The sequence below is a fragment of the Nesoenas mayeri genome (assembly GCF_963082525.1).
Source record: "Nesoenas mayeri genome assembly, chromosome: 3".
In the NCBI taxonomy this organism is placed as follows: domain Eukaryota; kingdom Metazoa; phylum Chordata; class Aves; order Columbiformes; family Columbidae; genus Nesoenas; species Nesoenas mayeri.
In genome coordinates this window covers 97805648-97827974 of record NC_137544.1, presented here as the reverse complement: position 1 = coordinate 97827974, position 22327 = coordinate 97805648, and the positions used below count along the sequence as shown (strand labels likewise).

The 22327-nt window shown below is 39.2% G+C and overlaps 1 protein-coding gene across 1 annotated transcript in view; it reads right to left on the bottom strand.

Annotated features, from left to right (window-relative positions):
* The window catches only part of KCNK2 (potassium two pore domain channel subfamily K member 2), a gene marked incomplete at both ends in the record, with an annotated part of 106652 nt that extends 84590 nt beyond the window's left edge, over positions 1-22062 (bottom strand). The window contains one exon of the mRNA XM_080342799.1: positions 22029-22062. Within this exon, the coding sequence (XP_080198925.1) occupies positions 22029-22062 (34 nt within the window). The remainder of the gene's footprint in view (positions 1-22028) is intronic.
* Positions 22063-22327: the final 265 nt, after the last annotated feature.

Genomic DNA, 22327 nt, shown 5'->3' with positions numbered 1-22327 from the left:
GTTGTTAGAGGGAACATTAAAAGCTGGCCTGCAGCTCCAGTGAAAACGCAGGTACAAAATATAGAGGAAGATTGACCCACATTTTCCTCTTTGCGTAGCAAATATAAATATACCCTAGATGTAAATACCCCAGGCACCAAACAGAACCAGAACCAGACTGTGACTGATGAGAAAGTTACTTTATATGACTCCTTCACATAAAACAGCTAAAATTAATATTATGAAATTTCCATGACATTTCAGCAGCCTGGACATTAATGCTGTTCTGTTTCTAAAATGTTCAACATCTTAACATTATTAGAATCACCTGTCTGAAAGATCACTTGCCCTATCACTTGAATGGGCAAAGTAAGACTGTAAAAAATTAATTATGCTAGAGTAAAAGGTATTATTCAATAAAAAATATTTTTCTAAATTATTTATATTGGTAATAGATATAGCACAAGTGAGCTCTTGTAACAGGTTATGCAACCTTTCTGTGAATTTTTTTGTTAAAAATGGGAGTATAACGATTTTAAAAGCATATGTGCCATGGAAAGTTAGTAGAAAAGCCATAAGGAAAGAAATTCCTGAAATTATTGCTTTCTTAGCTTTTCATATTCTATCATATAACAACTTCAGCTATTAAGGAGATTGCTACTCGAAAAATTTACTATAAGGCATTTTCCAGGAATAATATCTCAATGGAAGAAATACAACAAAAGTGATGAGTAAGGAAGCCTCAGGCTGGACATTTGTGCCAGATCTTGGGGACTCACTGGCAATTCCTTTATTTTACAGGGACTTTTCTTACTCGTAAAAATTGCCTAGAATATTTCAGAAAGTCAGCTATGATCACAATATTGTAACTAGTAAAGTAGACTTGTGGGAAAATATCCCCTATTTGTAATTTACAGGGTCCCATGTCCTGCATCCTGCCAGGAAATCCACAGGAATACGTGTAATCCGGATGTGAGGGATATTGGATATACCTGTCCATCTCAGCAGAACCCTGCACAAGGAGCCATCTGGGAATTAGGAGCAAGCTGCTGCATGCGTAAGATCATGCATCATAACACAGAAACCTTGCCAGCTCCTGAAGGTAGGGCAGGCATAGTCTTAGCAGCACACTCCAACTAGGAACTCCAGCCTCTCAGAATGGCAAACTGGCTTAAGTCCAGTACATCCACTGCATGCCTGTGCTGCCTCCAGTTCTGGAGTTACCTTTATGTCAGCTACTTTGGGCTTTTCCATATCATTGTTCAGGAGGCAGACATGGCATCTGACTTGGACAGAAGCACCTATATGCAAAATTGTGATCCCAAAGAAGCTATTTATTTTAATTTCTGTGTCGCTCAGTTTTCACCACAGGTGTTCTTTAGCAAGCCTTCTGCTTCTGGACAAAAAATACACTTCCCACCATGCTGCTCAACACTAATGGCATTCTTATGCCCAATTGATCCAGAAAATAAGCCTTCCTTACTTATCTCCTCAGGGGAGTTCATTTGGAAGGCTTTTCTGAAAGGCTAGCAGAACAAACTTCACGTAAAATGTAGGGATAGTTACCACTTTCTTTTACAGCCTAAATAAAAGAAATACATGCACTAGATTTAATGCAATAGTGCAATGATCGAAGGACTCTCTCAGGATAAGGGGACAAAGGATTCTAATTATTTCTTCTGTATAAAGGAATTTAGATCCACATCTTTCACCTTCCTGGAGAGAGCCTGACACTGAGACTTCTCCATTCTCAGCAAACGGTGGTTAGAGACCACCCATCCTAATGCATTACTGGTGTTAGAGAAGTTCTGTTCCCTAACACTGAACTCAAATGTGCTGCCCTGTAATTGTGTCTGGTCTCTAGGAAATATTACTGAGCTGTATTTGTTGTTCTCACATATTCGTGCAAATTAAGGTTTAAATTTGAGTGTTATAAATAGTATAATAATATACCTACATGGATGCTTTGAATGTTTAACCTCCTCTGTCATCAGCAGAAAGAATTTTACTGAAAACAGGTAGATGACCTGTTTTCAGATGACCTCCAGAGCAAGTGCAGAGCTTGTCACGATGTTTTGCCTTCCTATCACATCAAGGGTTTCTTCACAGTCAGTCAAGTGCTGCCTTCCAGCTGAGCCTACACTGTCACAGAAAGGCACTCCAAAGGCATCTTTAAAGAGCAAAGACTAACCTGTGGCAGGCAGAATGCAAGAGAGTTGGATCTCAGCACCAGAGGGCTGCAGCAATTATTCTGGAAATTATTTTGGCTTAAGTGCCTACTAGCTACATGGAAAGACAAATCACTTTGAAGCCCAACTAGAATGAGATGTAGCTACAACATGTTTTATTGTTTCACTTCTCATACCTCTCTCCAGAAAACAGTCACTGATTTTTTTTTATTTTTTTTTTTTTTGTAATCTTGACATTTTAGTATAATAAATTAATTTCATTTTTGACTGAAGGCTAGTTAGAGCAAAGACGGATCTCAGGATGGGTGACAAACCTTAAGCAGCCATCTCCTCAGGCTGTGGCAAATCTGCTAGTGTATGTCAGCCTATTCGTACAGTTCCGAGCACCCCAAGTGTCTCCTCTATCTTGCAAGATTCAGTCTGCTTACTGAAAAAAACAGACTCCAAGTAGGAGATTAGTCCCCCCCTATCAATGTTAATCAGAACCTACTCAACAGGTATCAAGGTAATAAGGAGATGGCATGAGATTCAGATGATCTTTTGAGGTCCTTGCCAATCCCTTACATTCTGTGATTCTGTAATTCTGTGATTCTGTGACCTCCTCAGATTTATAACAATCCCGTAATCCAGCAGGCATTAAAGAACTCTGATGTAATCCCAGTTCTTCCTGTAGAATCCAGGATTCATGAGATGGGAAAAGCACAGAGGGAGGAAGGGAGTAAACACTCCTAGTTAGTGATTATGTATTCACTTGGCAGAGGAAGACATGAGTTCCTGCTCCAAGGACTGTTTATGCATTTTAACCAGTGACAGTTTCAACGAAAAATCCAAGTACAGAAACAAATTACATCTGATCACTTCTACGGATATTTATCACTGATAGTCAGCATCAATCTTAGTCAGCAAACACTACACTGACACCACCTCCTTTCAAATTGTTTAGTAAGTTTACCTGTTTGGCATGCAAGAAGACAAACTGTCAAGGATGCTGCAACGCTCAGAAAATTCCTGCTAACTCAGTTCAAACAGAGTAATTAACAGAATTAATCAATTTCGACTGAATGAGATCAAAGAAATATCCCATCAGTTCACTGTTTAGAACAACTCAAGGAAGATTTATTTCTGTCCCTGTGTTCTCTTGATCCCAATAGGTTGTTGATGACAGAAGAGTAGAAAGGAAGCTTTTTATCATCAATCACTTTCATTATTACTTGAATACCCGCTGTGTACAAGGATCCACAAATCTCTCTATTTTTAGACACGAAAGCAACCCATCAATAACTGCTAAACTACTAGCCATTCAAAATGACCACTTAGGGAAGAACATACACACGATAGCTGCTGTGTAGAATATTTCACAGAAAGCTATATGTGGAAAAACACAGCTTATATTCCAAGTGTCACACCCAGCCATGTTTCTCTCAAAGTAAATAACATTAAAGTGTGTATAACAATTACTGATGAACAAACAGCAATGCACCCTTCAGTACACCTCTTGTACGTTTTAGATAGGTATACATCTGCATTAACTGCATATACTGCATTTATACACTACCTATAAACTCTAATTATGGCTATAATATTAAAGATTTACAGTAGTATATCATAAGCAGTTTATGATAATGAAATAAACATCAGTAGTTTAATGAAGTTGTTCACACACTCCTTTAATGCAACACAGGGCTATCACTTAGCTGAACAGACTACTGGCATTGAAATGAGTGATACTCTGACCTGCAGCATGGGACTCCCTGTCTTACAAGAAGTCTTTCTTCCAGTCCAGATTCACATCTCATTGGTTACTGTGTATTGATGCGATCTCCCTGACCTAGATTACACCACTGTAAATAAAGTCAGCCAAGATTTGGCCATCATCTCTTGTGATTTCACCTTGGCTTTTATGGGCTTTGGGCTTTGCCAACACAGAGGTTTAAGAGTCACTGTGCACTGCACTGGTGCACCTAGCTTTCATTAAACACAACAGATGCAGACCAGAGTCAGAGCCTGAGTTCCCTATATAACATATGGGGAAAGTCAGTCACCCACAAGAGGAACTCACAATGGTCTTCCAGAAAGTGCTATCAACTCACCACTGGGCAATCCTACAGAAAATCAAGTATACTAAACCTCGTCAAGCTCTGGGATTTAAGTCTCTCAAGGGAGGATCTGTCCACTCTTCAGATTCCAGATGTTGTTTTGATGGGTTTTTTTAAAGTACTTGACTTGGATGGAGTAAAAAGTGGGAAGGGAGGGAGGAAAAGGAGAAAACAAGGGCCTGAAAGGCACTACGCAGTGCAACTCAATACCTGAAACATCCACCCAGAAGATAGGAGGGGAAATCTGGGCTCATGTCTTCTACCTCCCTGTGAATACTTTAATCAGCAAGCCATTGGGTGGAGTATTCTTAATCCCCAAATATTTAGCTACTTATGATTTTGGCAATAAAGCATTTACTATTGGCACCCATGTCCTAACAGGCCAAAACTGAACACTTTTATTCCATTTTTATGCATACTTTATTCAGGCAAATTCCCATCTACTTCAAAGGAAGCCTAAAAACTTACAGGCATTCAGTTCTCACACAATCTATGGCTATGTCTGCATTTATGTTCCCATGCATGCCTTGGCACGCCACCGGGGTCCTGCTCCATGGAGTGTTCAGACCAACGCCCAGCTACAACATGCCATGGCTCATGCTCAGGCTCTTGGGCTGGAGCTTTCATTGGCACGGGAACCAGGTCTGAAGGATGTGGGGACACACAATTGGCACATGCCAGGGTCTTGCCCCGATACTGAGGTGGTATTCAGCCTTCATCAGCTTTGAAGCCCAGGGAAACGGGAAGGACTCCCACATACTCCTTCAGGCTATGAAGATAATGAGGGGTCTGGGGCATCTTTCTTATGAGGAGAGACTGAGAGAGCTGGGTCTGTTCAGCCTGGAAAAGAGAAGAGTGGGAGGCGATCTCATCAATGTCTCTAAATATCTCAAGGGTGGATGTCAAGAGGATGATGAGACCAGACTCTTTTCAGTGGTGCTCAACCATAGGATGAGGGGCAATGGGCACAGACTGAAGCAAGGGAGGCTCCATCTAAACATGAGGAGAAACTTCTTTACTTTGAGGGTGCCAGAGCCCTGGAACAGGCTGCCCAGAGAGGTTGTGGAGTCTCCTTCTCTGGAAACATTCAAAACCCGCCTGGACACGTTCCTGTGTGATCTGCTCTGGGTGAACCTGCTTTAGCAGTTGGGTTGGACTATATGATCTCCAGAGGTCCCTTCCAGCCCCAATTATTCTGTGATTCTGTAAGTTTGTGATTCTGTATCCCTCAATAATAAGTAAAATTCTATGTTTTCAAGAAACTGCTTTACAACTATATTTAGTCTGTATATAGCTATTATGGAACTGCATCTGTCACTTCACAACTTGGGTTTTTTTGTTTGTATTCAAATTGACTTAAGATTTCATATTGACCTGGGTATCAATATCCAATTTATAAGCAACAATTCCATCCATGTTGAAGGGGGCATTTCAGTCATCTGAAATAGCTCTCTATTTGAGCAATTTTCACAGAACAATTTTCTTCACTGTGCAGAATACTTATACTTAATTTCATTTTAGGTACATCTTCCCACGGATAGTTTTGTTTCTTGCCAAAATTGTAGCTCTATCAAAGGCCACACATTGTTTAGTTCACCCATTTTTTTCCTTCAAGTGTAAACTTTCACATTACTTCTTGCAAATTCACTCCACGTGAGAACTCAACTGTTGAAGTTTTTTTTTAACTTTGCCAATCCATTTTTTTTTTTAATAAGATTTGTTTGTCAGACCAATCTACCATTCCATCACCTCTTTTCTTTCTAAAACTTGCATTCTCATCCAAGAATGTTCTGCAGCCTGGCAAACTAACACAGCTGCTTCTAAATATAAGTCAAAATTTCATATGATGTTTCTGCAAAATGATCTCAAATTAGGATGCCATATACAGGGAAAAAAGCACAGGCGTTTTTATAAATATCAAATAAAGCTCTCTTTGAGGTGTTTCACATGCAATTAATCCTTTCAGAATTTCATTATTTTAAAGAGTGTGACTCTTTTGAATTTTTTTTTTCTTTTTCACCCAAACTGGTAATTAGACTGCTCTTCTTTAATTGTAGGTAATTTAATACAATCCACTGCCTCTGGCCTGAGGTCACTGGAAAAAATGAGTAGCTAGTTTTGTCCACCTTTCTCTTCAGAAACTTTTATTTTTGAAGAGAAAAAATTCTCCTTTAATGCCTCTGCCTGATGCTGTCGTCCTTAGCTGCTATTCCAGGTCCTTCATACCTCACATTTTCTTATACTTTTCTGAAGCTGAATGCATGTTTACTTTTCTGTCTCTTCTTCAGGTACCATAGAGTTCTCTTGGTGGTAATTAATGCAAGTGCCCAGGTTGGCTCTTGTAACCATGATGAATCTTTCTAATTGTAACGACTAAGCTGAAAAGTATGTATCAGTTATATGTAACACTGGAGCTTGTGAGGGAGGGAAGCTTATGTTTCCCTTTACCTTCCTCTTCCTGTTGATCTGTTATGGTTCAAAGCAATGCATTGCATAGGGAATGTTACACTTCTGCCTAAGACCATTCGAGGTCCAATTATCCTTAAACCCTGAGTCTGATATACACTTTCTGTCCATAGGAAGGAGATTCTTATGAACAGTAAGTATCCTATAAGTGACTGGGGAGAGTTGGTACTTTCTGAAAGGAACCCCAAGTGGCCAGGCCCTGAGCAGAAATCCAACAAACATCACACATTTGGGGTACTGACTCTTTCAGAACCACCGACAAACAGCACTACCTGCGTGAGCTATTGCATTCTGGTCCTTATCCTGGTCTTATCACTGTATGAATACAAAGAAGTGCCACATAATAACCTAGGCTTTTTGAGCATTTTTTGACTAAATTTATTAGAAGCCCTGTTAAATCCACCATCTTGTTTATACTGGTTATTTTTGCTAGTATCAGCCTTACAGAGGAGGTGAGGTTTGGCCAGCAAGTGCTATCAGAGTTCTCCATGCCAACCCACAGGCCTCAGTGAAACATCAGTAGCAAAAGTGTACCTGCTTCTAGTCATCAGTGCACCTCAAAAATTAACCCAAAGAGGAGCAGAAAAGACTTCTATATGGATTGTGTTAGAGGAAACTGTAACAGCTGAGCTCACTTATTCTGGCAAAATGAAGACTGAGAAGACATCTGAGTGCTGCATGTAGATCAATCAAAGAGAGCCAATAGACCACATTGGCACAAATACAAAACCATTCAGTGAATAAATTTTGGCTGGAAATCACAAAAAGCATGAGAAGAGCCAGCTTCTGGAACAATCTCTCAATGGGGAGGATGAGAACAAAAACCTCACATTGTAAAATAGAGGCTGGCCAATTTATTAAAAAAAAAAAAAAAAAAAGATTTATCTGACATGCTGCCCACAAAAAAAAACGAGGAGATTGGTCTCAGAGGCTCAGTGGTGAGATGGTCAACCTTCCTGACCCCATAAGCCACATTCTTTAGTCTTCACAGAGCCATGTAGACTTCAGAGAGCTGTGGGGAGAGTGGATAGCTCAGCAAGTCTCAGATCTTTCATTGTTCCCCTGTGGGTTTGGGCTGGATGGCCTCTGCACCCCAAAGTCATGCCCTTTGGCTCATGTCCCCCAGCAGGCTCCAAACCAATGCAGTCCACTGCCCCATGATCACTGTTACCCCAGCATGGGAGGTCATTTGGCATGCAGCGCAAAAAGCCCAAGACCTTCATCCCAAACCCTCTCAGTCACACACACCGAGACATAACATCCTTCCAACCCATAGCTCTCAGGTACCAGGGTGTCTCTTTTCCAGACTAAGGAAAAGAAAAATCAGCTGGAAGAACATCTTTTAGAATAACATTTTTTTGTAAGAACTCATTCTCTGATCACCTGTATTTTTAGCAAGGGTGGCACTAAGAACCACAGTGAAAATTGAACATTTTTATGCTAAGTTATCGTCATCAGGCTGAAACACCGTGCTGATAACTTGAGAAGACTTGAGATTTAAGAGGCAATAATGATGTCCTGGACTGGAAGTTCTACCAAAGCCAAAACACTCACAGCAAGTAAGCGTCAAGGCCAAGAATATGTGCCATTTATTAATAGAAGATGAAGCTATTGCTGAGTTAAGAAGAAGCCTCAAGTTACTAATATAATTAAAAATTGTGATTAAATATTCATGAAAAAATATGAAAAAATATGAAAAAAATTATGAGATGTCAAAGTGCCAAATAAATAATTCAAAGACAGATTTAGAAAGCAGTGGGAACACCCTTCTGCTTTTTCTACTTCTTCATGTTACTAACCCTTTTTTACCCTTTCTAATATAACCCTCACACTCTGATATTTGCATAGGTTAGCAAGGTTAGTTTCTCCTACAATATACTTCTGTTCATAATATGTATTTGGAAATTGCAGAAGAGGCTGTGCTTGCTCCAATGTGAAATAGACAAAAATGTTATAGTGAATAGGAGAAAAACCCTTTCTGGGGCAGTCACAGGGAACAAAATATTTGTGGATAGAGTTTGGAAAATTAATCAGAAGAGTGCACATGGGCTGACTGTGAGCTGTTCAGTTATCTAAATGTTTGTTTGTTTGTTTGTTTTCAGGATTTTTCCACCTCCATTTTCTTTGCTGTTAAGAGTTATTCTTCTTACTTTGGGTAAATAAAAATCTTTCCTTTTTCATCTAAAGGGTGTCTGAGGTGGATAGGACTTATTTGTTGTTGTGGAGGATCTAAGAAGCCAGGCAATTGCTGAAGCTAAACTAAGAAGGCAGTGTGTTGTGAGAGTCGGTCTGAAGATGGAGCAGTATTTGCCTGAACATCGCCATCAAGAACTTAGAGAACTGAGGCCCTCACAGATGGAACACATGGACAATGACTTGGAGAGAGGCCCAAGGAGAAGCATTGTGTTGCACTGGTTTCTTCGATACGGGGGGGCTGCTGCTTACAATGGCTGCTGTATGGACTTCGCCTGCTGCTTCAGCCAAACCAGCCCCTGCCTCCTGAAAGTTATTGTTATGAGGGTCTCTTCGACCCAGGGACAATAACTGCCGTCCAGAAGGTGTGTTCTCACCTGCAGCCTCAGTTACACATGTCCCCCACCTGCTCCTTCAAACAATGGCCAACGAAAAGGAGCATGCCCAGAAGCTCACCAAGGGTCCTGAGGTCACCCAATGGACCAGAGAAAGACCCCTGAATGCCGGACATGTAAGCGTTGGCAAAAGAAGGTGTGAATCTTTCGAGCCTGCACAGTACAAGCCTGGGTTGTGAAATCAAGGTGGAGATTGGCCTCAAACAATGGGAACAAGGTGGGGTGAAGAAGCATAAAAGATGGCTCCCAAATGGACACCATTGAAGATCTTCCCGCCAGAGGATTCCAAACCATGTCGGAGGACCGGCTGGACTCCATGGGACCGGAGACCAGAGGGACACTTCTGGAACTGAACTGGTGATAAACGCATCTTTATTTTTACTTTTCCCCATTTCTTTTCCCTTTTCTTTTTCTTATTCTCTCTCTCTATCATGTGCTGCTTTACGGGCAAATTAATAAAGTAACACTGCTTGATTGAACTATAACCCCCTGGCATTTTGGTCACCTTAATTTTGCACTTCGAGATCAAGGTAAAAGAACCATCATGAGTCCATCACTGAATTGACTGTGACATGTGTGCACTGACTTGCACAGGTAGTCAGAAGCTGGATCTTCCCACACACTTGAATGCCCTCTTCCACATGCTGTGAGAATTAAAATAAAAATTACAACTTTGTATTTTTTAAAAAAGAACTGGGTAAAAGACCCTCACACATCCCACAAAAGCAACTAGAGTGCAGCTCAGGACCCTCCCCTGGAATAAAGAGTCAAGAGGCAGTATTAATCTCTTGGTCCAACACCTTAACTAGCAATATTAAGCAGTTGCACTATTGTGCCCATTGTGTAGCTGAAATGCAGGTTCCCATGGGAACTTTTGGTCAGACTGGTGCTTTCCTGTGAGCAAAGGTTTTTTTCCCTTGAAGAACTGGCTTTTGTCATTAAAAACATTTTATTATACCTCAAAAAAAATTTCTCACTATCTCCAGTTCATGCTAGCAAAGAATAGCAACACAGCCTTGTTCCCACTATGCCAAGTGTGTGTTCCTGCTGTCTTGTTCTGTCTGCTACCAACCCGGATGGGGGCATTGGTCTATCATGAGTGTTGTACATCCCTATTATTATATGCTAACTCTGCGGTGATGCAAATAGACACCCATAGCTAGAGTACAAGGTATAAAAAGCCATGCATGGTTAAGGCACTATGCCGTGTGAATAAATTCAGTAAAAGCAAAGTTCCCAGCCCATCTTTTTTTCCCATAGATTATGGGAAGCAGAGCTCTGATGCACACATTAATGTTAGTTTAAAATGAAAAGTGCACAGTGCCCAAGGTATCAGTGAATACATTTTGGAGAAGCTAAGACAGAGGTTTCCAGATGAATGCCTACCTAGTTGGAGAATTTCGAAAGGACGGTTGGGAGTTCAGTAGAGAAGACAGTAGACTTCCACCCCATTCTGAACTCTGAGGACTGCCAACTTGTGCCAGGAATGACCCTCTGCTTAAGAGCTGATGACTTTCTGTCTGAAGATCTGTCATACAGGTTGCTTTACAGGACATGCTCAAGTCATGCCATTGGAGGCATCCACAGTTCTGCCATCACTGTCCTGTTACACTCCTGTCTATCCATAGTTTTAAATGTACTTGAGTTTTTGTGAATAAACTGTTCTGCACCTACAGCTAAAAACAAGATTTCTACAGTGTTCATCATGGTTTACTAGAAATCCCAAATGTTTTTGCAAAGCCTGTTGATAAATATGTTTCCTGGATAGAGCTGCATTTTTTCTTTCCTGTCATTACATATCTGTTGAGAGACATTTTATATGCACCAGCTTTCAATTTGATCTTTTAAGCCACTCTACTGCATGGCTTTGCACTTGTATTAAACATGTTTGCATTGTGAAGGTCTTGTTCTCTTACTTACACGAGTGTTTAGTTCTGTATGGAAGCAATAGCATCTGTAACTCAGAAAAAACTTCTGTACAGAATTTCATTCCTCATCTGTGTGCTTTTTTTTCTTTCATCTTTGCTGCAAGGCTTGGTCCATGTTAAATAAAGAAAGAAGCAACATATTTTGGCTTAAAACATAGGGTTGGCAGGGTTTCTTCTATTTGTCAATCAATTCTGGATGGATTCCGATGCCTGTACAGAATCCCACTGATTTTACAGTAAAAAAGCAGTCTGGGTGAGCTCTTCATAGTGGTGTCCCCTTCTGCTGGATATTTATCTCAGTTGAACAGAAACCTGAAGTAGATTCTTGAATAGAAGTATCCCAGCTTCCTTACAGTCTGTATGAGGACAGGATTAATGGAATGAAAGATATAAATTATCAAAACCATATATTTTGCGAAGTCAGTAACAGTTCTTCCCTCTGAAGATTTTACTTATGCTGAAACCGGTTTTTTTTATTCTTATATTCATAGAGGATAGGCTTTTCAGATGCAATTTGTATATATATTGCATATTTTTAAAGAATACTAGAAGCTTATCATTGCTACTAATTGCCAGTTCATTAAATTAATTTTTCTTACTCTTCGTTGAAAGGCATGGGTTATAAATTAGCTTCTTTGGGATTTTTTTAAATCTGATTGCATTTATGTAGCAAGAGATCCAAGACTCTCACAGCAGCCCTAAGCAACTAAACAAGAGATTCCCAGAAGATTTGCTACACAGGCAAATGGCTACACAGTCCAGGTGCAGCACCCAGGCAATGATGAATTTAAACTGTCTGGTTAAGTATATGCACTGAAACATTGGTTTCACTGAGTTTCAGTATTGAATTCAATGGAGTTTTACACTTAATTTTCCTTTTCAAAGAATCACAGAATGATTGGGATTGGAAGGCACCTCTGGAGATCCTCTAGTCCAACCCATCTGCTAAAGCAGGTTCACCCAGAGCAGATCTCACAGGAGTGTGTCCAGGCAGGTCTTAAATGTCTCCAGAGAAAGAGACTCCACAATCTCGTTGGGCAGCCTGTTCCAGTGCTCAGGAACCCTCAAAGTGAAGAAGTTTCTCCTCATATTCAGATGGAACCTCATCCTATCATTGGGCACCACCGAAAAGAGTCTGGTCCCATCATACACTTCGGCAAAGGCAAGAATTCTGTCCCACCTTGAAGAGGACAAGTACTGTTACTTTCTACCTGTGTTCAGTGGCTTTTATTGCACAGACTGAGTGCTGGACATTTCTCAGTAAGTCACAGAACCACCAGAAAGCCACTGCTGTCCCATTGGGTGGCAACTGCCACAGGACTCAGCTCCAAGCAGCACATCCAAAGAACAAGGGAAGCTATAGCATCTCTGAGTGTCTTGCCTCTCTATGTTTGCTGACAGCATGAAGAGAGATGATCGTGGCCCAGAAGGCAGATGGCAAAGCACAGCTCATATTCTGAAATACTGACTACACTGGGGCTGAGCTACATCAGCAAAACTCTTCACTGAGGCCCTTCTCTGCCATTTTCTTGCAACTGTTCTGTTCATAGCAAATTGCATTCCAGAGGTCATCAAATCCAAATAGCAGTGACTCATACATTAATAGGATTTTACTATCAGTCTCCTACAGTTTGTTCTTTACATGGGTTTTCCAAATTAAAGCATAAGTATGATGATGCCTATTATCACTTTTCATCAAATTTCTGCATATATAGATCAGCATACATCTTTCTACTGCAGCCTCAGACCAGATTGTTTCTGTGATTGTGGTTTTTTACTCTTCTTGGCCAATGGTTTTCAAAATTCCTTAAAATAATTACAGTAACATTTGAAATTAGTCGATGTCTCATCTGAAGCACCACAATATTAAAAAAAAATAATAATCAAAAAACTTCAGAAATCTTTTCCTACTTGAATTTGTCATGGATATTGTTTCCGTATTTTATTTGCTTCTTTGCAACAGCCAAAGCTATACTGGAGGTAGCACAACTTTAAAAAATGTATATAATACAAGTTCACTGTGATTTTCAATATCTTGCACTCAGCTCTAATGTTTGATTCCTGCCTGCCTGGACTTCTTTTGAAGCAAATGCTTATTCATGTGAGAGATCAGACTACGTACACCAGGCTCAGCCAGCTCATGGCCCCTGCTGATCAGTCGCCCTTTCTACAGGAGAGTCGAACAGCAGCAGTTCAGGCAGCACTGCCACTGTAACAGTCAAACACAGTTTCTTATTCCAAAGTATAACCAGGTGTTCAAGGCTCTGCTTTCTCCATGTGCGAGGAACAGTAGGGCTGAAAACACATCTCTTTTGGTATATGTGTGGTTCGGCATGTACAGCCAACAGCTGTCATGGTCCCGTTAACTTAGACCCTGATGAGGGGTCCAAAAAGTGGGTGAAGATTCAGCTCTCAGAGTTGTTGAGGCTGCACCACCTCAGGCCACGTGTATATAGGTGGGGATGTGATCCAGGCTCCTGTCTTCCCTGTGACAAAGGTCACCTCTGCTACAGCTTCTGCATCCCTCCCGCCACTTCTGGTGTGACGGTAACATCTCTGAAACTATCCTCATCAACCAAGGAATGGGGGCAGAAGGAGACTTTGAAGGGATCCTGGAGCACCCACTTATGAGTCCTTTGGAGGTAAAGTTACAACTCTGAGAAAACAGAGCATGGTGTCAGCACTTTCTTTAGTGTTCTACTAACTTTCCTGTGTGTAGATAAGTACATGCAATGCACTTAAGCTGTTTTGTAAGCAAATATAAAGCAAATGGTAGGTGGGAAAATTGAAAGATCTATTTGACAGAATAATGGCAATATTAGCAAGATAAAATCATTATGTAGGCATGTCTCCCACTGAGGAGTGTTTGTTTTGTACATGTGTTTTTTGTGAAGAGTGGCAAAAAAATAAAAGAGGTATCACATGCAGCAGAGAAAATCCAAACAAATGCCCTCAATTCAACCAAACAAGAACCCAGAACACATCTAAAGACAAGTCAATGGAAATTGTGCCTTATTCATCAGTGCTACAGTCTCAGGCGCCCCTAATTATAACGTTCTTTCTTTTATAAATTATATTACAACCCCTAAGTTGTTTATCTCTGGTCATATGATGGGGTTTCTATTTAAATATAAGTTATGCGGTTTTACCAGTTTGCAAGAGATTTGACCTTTCACTTGCCTTTCTCTATTACCTACCAACATATTTTTAGACAGTGATACATTTCTGTTTTAGAACATGATGAAAATGAAGACAGAACAACAAACCAGCAAGCATTTTTCAGTGGCATAAGGGATAAAAAACGGAGATTCTGTGATTTCTGTGCTCAATGAGTTTTCACATGAACAGTTCAGCAACCACCACTCCATCATTTAAGTGATTGTTAAGGGATATTTTTTTCTAGTATTAACAACTCTCAGTTTATGATACATCATATATTGCTTCAAATCTTTGAGGAAGAGAACCAGTCAAAATAATTTTTCTCCTAAATAATCTATGCATAACAGTTTTAGTACAAACATACAAAATTTTTTTTTTTTTCATCTTTGTTGCAAGGCTTGGTGCATGTTAAATATAGAAAAAAGCAAGATATTTTGGCTTAGAATCACAGAACACAAGGTTGGCAGGGTTTCTTCTAATTGTCCATCAATTCTGGACAGATTCCTTTGCCTGTATAGAATCCCACTGATTTTATATACAGAGACTTAATACTCATTGGGTAGCAGGAAAAAGTGAGGTTTTAAACTCCCTTAGGTTGCTTTCCAGCTGGTCTATCTGTGTCTAATATATTGTTCCAGTACAACAACTCCTAAAACTACTAATTCATTTTGTGGAAAAAAATGTTATTCTTCTCTGAGCTTCTCTTCCCGCCACATATCTTCAGTAAAAAGCGTTATATTACAATCTTAATCCTGATCCCAAAGTAAATAAAATAGTTTCCTAATTAAGTTTATGTATTTTGAATCACTTGATTTCGCCATCAAGCGTTTAAATAAGTGAATATTTTAACTTGTAAAGAGTCCAAGACTAAGACAAAAAAAAAAAAAAACTGAGATCCAAAGAGATATTACGATATATTTTAGGCTTTCGCATTGTTTTATATGCAGATTCAAAATTACAAACAAGTGGCAGACTTTCTGCTACATGTAACCAGCAACAGGTATTCTTCATCTAACAGAGGTCAAGTTAAGGTTTAAATAACTAATAATGAGATATACTGATATCCCTGAAGTCCCCCTAAAGTAAGACACTCTGGATTATGGTAGTAGCCTTTAATTTGACCCAAAAATCAAACTTGGAGTTTTTGATGCTGATCACTTTACTGCCATAAACCCCACATAAACAACACATTTCCAGAGCGCAGTTTCTTGTTTACTGGAAAGAGACTTTCGAAGTAGACTTCTGTTGTTGTCGCTTGTTTGTAAATCTGTTTCGTAAGCCAGAATCAAAGATGTGGCTCCAAAGTTAAAACTAGAGGACTGCCTGGAAGTGCTACTTCATGGCCACTGGACACATGTAAATTTACCTGCTACCAGAGGACTATTCATCCAGGAAAATAATGAAGCTCTGAAGTTTTAGCTTCAATTTAAGAAATAAAGAAGCACTCCATCTAGGTTGATCTTTACTATGCAAACTATGTAGAGGAGAAAATGTCTTCATTTAACTTAGGCACTACTTCAAGCATTTTAGATATCTAAATATCTAAATAATATCTAATATCTATATAAATATCTATAAATATCTATAAATATCTATAGCAATATCTAAAATATTTTTTAAAAAACATTCTGCTTCTCTTTATCCTTTTTTAACTAGAACTTTGCAAAATTTGATGCTGCAAGCTCATTAGTTGGCAATTTAATGTTTTTGTTATTTCATTTGGGTTCATGTGTCCCGAGTTTTCTTTTTAACTTAATATTTTTCCAAAATAAATGAAGTAGTTAAAATGGATTTCTGCTTAAAACATTATGGACTGGCAAAGGAATTCTGCTTTTATGGCTAGAAACAGCATGTCTTTATAGATCCGAGCGTGCAGATTCTTGCAGAATGTGTGTAAAGCATATTTTAGAGAGCAGTTTTGAAAATCTCTTTCAGTGTTTCATAACACAGAACACATGAGTCTTTAAAAAAAAAAATAAATTATTAGTTAGGTGTCCCTGCAGTGCAAGGGATTTGTTTGTTTCAAGAATTAAAAGACCTAGTCTTCCATTTGGAGAGCTAATTCTACTGAAGTTTAAGAACAAAAAACCTTTACTGTTAATGCTGCACTGTAAATTATCGGCATTTCAGCAAAAGGTTTAAGTAACAATCTAGAACTTGATCTGTCACAATTGCCTCTTATATTTTACTCAAGTGGGATTGCTTTAGTCTAAGCACAGAAAAGACTTCAATTCTTTGAAGTACGCAAGGATGGAAAGCTGCAGAGCTGTACGGAGGTTGGTTTGATCTGGTTTGATGGAGATGAGAGTTAAAAAGCTCTCTGCAGAAAGCCCTGTCACCAGGCACACCTTTTCTGACAACGGGGTCTCTCTTGCCTGGATTAGCACTCAGTTCTTCTCTCTTCTTCCCCAGTCCACACAGGCTGAGGACTACCTGTCACCGCCTCGTCACCTCTGGCTCTTGGTCACTCATCTTCCCTTTGTCCTACCACTAGAAATACTTGCTTGGACGCCATATCCTTGCGCAGCTGCAGAGCAGCATTTCACCTATCACAGTTACAGTAATTAACAGAGAACATCATAGCATCTGCTTAATGCACTAAGTGCTAGTCATACTATTTCAAAGAATAGATAGTGACCAAAGCAAGGTGAGCTCCACCTCCTTCCAAAAGACGAGGAACAGAAGCTGAACACTGAAGATATGCTGATGGTCTGCAACTTATGCCACCGATTTTGTCTTAGTAGAGTGCTATTGCAGCAAGGCTTCAGGAGGCCAAAACTCAAAGTCATGGCTACTTTTACTCAGTGCTTATTCAGATAAATCACATTGGATTCTTTTGCCCAAACATTTTGGTTTGTTTGTATCTGCAAGAACCTGAACCTGCCCAAATTTTAAGTGTTTGTTTAGGCACAGCATGCAGACAGAACAGTGAGGAAAGGAATTTTTAGACTAAAATCCTGGGCATGTGAAAGAGGAGGCAGAAGAAAAACCCAGTAAACTTGTGCAAGACCACAGTGGAATGCTGGACTACAATATATTACATTTCACTGTTAACCTGTGTGTTATCTTTACAGAAAACACTGCATGAATAAAATCATCCCTCTCCCAGCCCACTCTGACTACCCTTTAGAAAGATGTGTTCTCTTTGAGTAACTCAGAAACCATGCATGGACAAGTCAATGCATTTACTGTAATGTTTCAGGTAGTAAGTATTGTTTCAAAACATGAAATGGCAAAAAAAAAGTCGTCATGACTACTTTAAGTCATGCATTTTTTTCCTTTTCACCAGTCAAAAATAAAGAAGGATATAATGAATAAAACAGTGGAAGGAGGCCAAAAAGGTATTTATCTTCATCTTACTTTGTGGTTTACCGCATCATATTGAAGATCTCATCATTATACTGTGTGGAATGTTACATGCATTTGCCTGGCAGCATGGTGTGGCTCCTTTCTCTTCCAGAAGTGGATGAAGGAAGCAAATCCTTTCTTTTCATTACAGATTAATTAAGATGGGAAGTGGCTATACATATGAGAAAATTAAACTATCATCTATTTTATCTAAGTCGCTCAATCAAATTCAAATAAATGTACAAAAATTATACTTAATCTCAATGTGATGCCTCTCAGCTTCTCAAACCTGCTTTGTCAGAACTGCTTACATTCTTTACTTCATACTTTACAGTCAGTAGGAATTCATTTCCATCTTTTTGCTCCATCTTTTTCAAAATCTATCTCATTGTCTTCTCACAGACAATTTTCAGCTCTCCCCTGTTCCTGCACTTGATATACTTACAAACTTAAAATCTTGACCACAGTAGAATTCTCACACAGGGCCAGGAGAAACACCAAGCACACATATTAAGTGTACATGCATTTAAATAATCTCTGCAAAGTAAGTCCTTACAGTTGTAGTGGGCTGACAAATGCTTGGCTGTATTTATTCACGCAGCTCTTTAACTAATCTAGAAAACTAGATAATTTGAAGATCGATGGAATAATGGAACAGAGGCTGCAAGAATAAAATCTCATCCATTTGGATGGAGCATGACCTAGGATATAACAAAAATATTTGCGAAACGAACAGCTAATCAAACAAGAAGTGCCACTTCTGGGACAGCCTTTTACTTTTTCTCCTTTGCTTTCAAACATAATACCTATTTCTAAGACATTTAGAAATACCAGAAATATTTCCTCTTTTCTATCCTCTTAACAGAATTTCACCTTAGCTTCTCCAGTATCCTCAGAGAAAAAAGTTTAAGTGCTGTTTGTGGTATAAAGCTGTTTATGATTTTTCCTTATTTCTGCTCTTAAGGCACCTTTCTCATTTTAGGTTATGGCTTTTTTGGCAATACCTATATTGCAAATATTGAAAGAGCATCAATAACACTAAAGATGTACAGAATAAATATCCATTGCACACAACCTTCAAAGTAAATCACATCTGATCTTGTTGGCTTGTTTGCATTATGTTTTGTTTTTTCATATGAAAAGGTTTTGTACTAAAGCCAATGGTTAATATTTAACTCCAACTTCCTCTTATATGTGATGCACAGACTCTCTTTTGAGATGTATTCTAATGTACCCTTCAGATTTAATGTCACAGATAGACAAAGGATTGTGTTCTACTAATCCAACCCATATATAAAACTTTACATTTCAGAGAGGATAGAGTTGATACTTCCTTGTGTTTTCTCTTGAAAAGTAATTTTTGTTTTTAAATATTAAGTTGGTGCAATTTCACCCAACAGACAGCAAATAACTGAAGTTATATACATTCTATAAAATGCAAATTGCATAATATAGCATGATGGCTCTGTACCATTATGCCTCATTACTAGGTTGAAAATTACTGACACTGTACATTTTTCTCTTTAGTATTCTATCATTTTAAATTATGACTGCACTGTAGGTTACTTTATGTAGTAAATAATCTAAAAACATTTCCTGCCTGGCACCCTACTAACAGCAAGCAACGCTTTCCTTCCCAGGTGGTTCTGACACCTTACTTAGATTCTAGTTGTGTAATTACGTTCAGCCTGCCTGAGGTCTCCTTTAGACTTTGCTGCAGGCTATGGAACAGCTGCCCTTGGGTGCTACAGCATTCTTGGTACCTCTGCATAACTTACCTCAGCTGTTTTCCATACTCTTTAGAACCACGGGATAAAGATTGACAGAAAATAAGTTATTGGCAGTGATGGTGTGTTTGTTTTCAGTATTTAAAATCAAATTCCTGAGCTCATCAGCTTCCTAAATTTTTGAAATTACACTCTTCATTACACTAAGGGTTGACAGGTTATCTAAAGCCTCTGACGTTGCTTCAGAAAGAAATTAAACTATTTCTAGATAGAAGTATGTAATCACTGGTTCCGTGAGAGACCAGAGAAGGAAAGAAAGTAACATAAGGAGAAATTACCACAGGCTGGGCTTTTTAATCAGTAATTCCAGCTTGAACGTTTACATCCATAGTACACACCTTAAAGCAGTAAAAGAAGTATATGATAAAGGATTCAACTAATCCAAGGAAAAGTGGTCCTTCAATAAAAATGGTTAAGTATTTTGGAAGGCATCATTTCAGCATAATTAAGCATTTAAAAGAAAGATAAAATCTAGTTCACTTTCACAGAATCATAGAATCATTTTGGTTGAAGAGACCCTCAAGATCATGAAGTCCAACCATAATCTAACTCCAGCACTAAACCATTTCCCTAAGAACCTTGTCTAAATGCCTTTTAAACACCTCCAGGGATGGTGACTCCACCACTTCCCTGGGCAGCCTGTTCCAACACCTGACAACCTTTTTTGTGACTAATTTTTTCCTAATATCCAATCTAAACCTCCCCTGGCACAACTTGAGGCCATTTCCTCTCATCCTATCACTTACTACTTGGGAGAAGAGCCCAACCCCCTCCATCCTACAACCTCCTTTCAGGAAGTTGTAGACAGCGACAAGGTCTCCCCTCAGCCTCCTTTTCTGCAGGTGAAATGGCCCCAGTTGCCTCAGCCGCTCCTCATCAGACTACTGCTCCAAACCCCTCACCAGTCTCATCGCCTCCTCTGCACTCTCTCTAGTATTTCAATGTCTTTCTTATGATGAGGGGCCCAAAACTGAACACAGGATTCAAGGTGGGGCCTCACCAGTGCTGAGTACAGGGGGCTGATCACTGCCCTAGTCCTGCTGGCCACACTATTCCTGATACAAGCCAGGATGCTGTTGGCCTCTTGGGCCACCTGGGCACACCGCTGGGCAGAAGTGTTGAACAGTAGACAGCAATCCAATCAAGTCACATAACTCTGCAAATCACAGAACTGCATCAAAGAATAAAGTTCTGTTACTTGGCACTAAAGCTTCCATTGCGAAGGTTGTAAGTTGTTTATCCCCAGTCCAACACAATTACTCAAGATTATGTTAACCTCTATGCTTTGTGAGGACTACAGTCAACCAGGCAGAAGGAGAAAATTCCTGCTCACAAACAAAAAACACTCATACATCACATTGGAAGGAAGTAGACTTTTTCTAAATTAGTTTTGAGTAGAGAAAAAAAAAAAAAATCTAAACCCAGAACCACTCCTTTTGTGGTGGCTCTGAAGACTCATCTCTCACTCAAAACCTACAGTGCGAGTCCATAGTCTGACAGAGATCTGCGAACAGATTTTCCTCTTTCATGCAGTTTAAGTACTAAAGCATTACTTTTTTCTCTCTCAGATTTTGTCTAGCATTTTCCTCAGGGCCTATGAAAACTTTCCAGCCACAACCTGCTGCTAATTCCCAAATGAAAACACAAGGACCTCCAATATATGACTGCAGTAGGGACTACTCACACTAACATGTTTAAATGAAATAATGTTTTAAGTCAGTTCTTGGGGTAAACATCAATCTTTTCCACAGATTCTTAACCTCCAAGCTCCAAATTAATCATCACATTGTTATATGTAAATAAATATACACAGTACTTAAGTCATATCTGTGATCAGTGCAAAGTTAAGGACATCTCCAACTTCCCAAATTACCATTGTGGAGGACTACGGTGGGTCTGTGGATTCCCTGATGGAGGGCACGGGAACAGAAATTAGCCTTGAAGTTTGTAAGGGCTACCCATGAGAAAGATGGGAGTAAAGGAGTATCCAGAGATGTTAAGGACGTACCCATGAGAGAGAAGGGAGTAGAAGAGTAACATTGATGGTAGCAAAATTAGCCAATGCGAAGAGACACATGAATTGGTAAAAGTGTATAAAAATGCACTTGTGGCAATAAAGGGCATCTACTACTTTCATCCTGGAAGATCTTGGTCTATGTTGTTTGTCCGTCTCAACCACGACAAACCATACCAAATAACTGACACAATTTGCCTAAATTATGCCGTTCTGATCCAGCAAAACTTCAATATGTACACAAGTGTGCTTTCTAAACAGATCTTACTACAAAATCAACATTTCAATAGAAAGGTCATTAACTAAAACACCTTTATTTAGAACAGAGAAGTATGTCATCAAGGTTTTTTTCTGATTTAATTATTAATCAATTAATTTAATTCAACATTCTAGTCCACCATCTCATGTTATGAAAACGGATTAAAAAGCATAAAGTTTAACTAAATTAATTAATTGTCTATTGCTAGTACTTACAGTAAAAATTATGTCTTGCTTGTGGGTTCCTCATTTGGTGATGTAATATTCAGAAGTCACCATGCTTTTGTTCTAAGATAAAGTGGTTCCTTTATGGCTGCCTTTAAGGAGTCTTCTGAACAAGTCATTTCATCATATTCTCTTCCAAAGTACACGTATCTTCTGTCTCTGTATTTCCTGTCCAAAATACTCAATGTACACATAAAAGTAAACCAGTGGGTTACTAATTATGACACATGGCATTTGTATCATGTTTTACATTTTCATAGTGCTTTACAAAGGGCAGCTGATAGAACAGA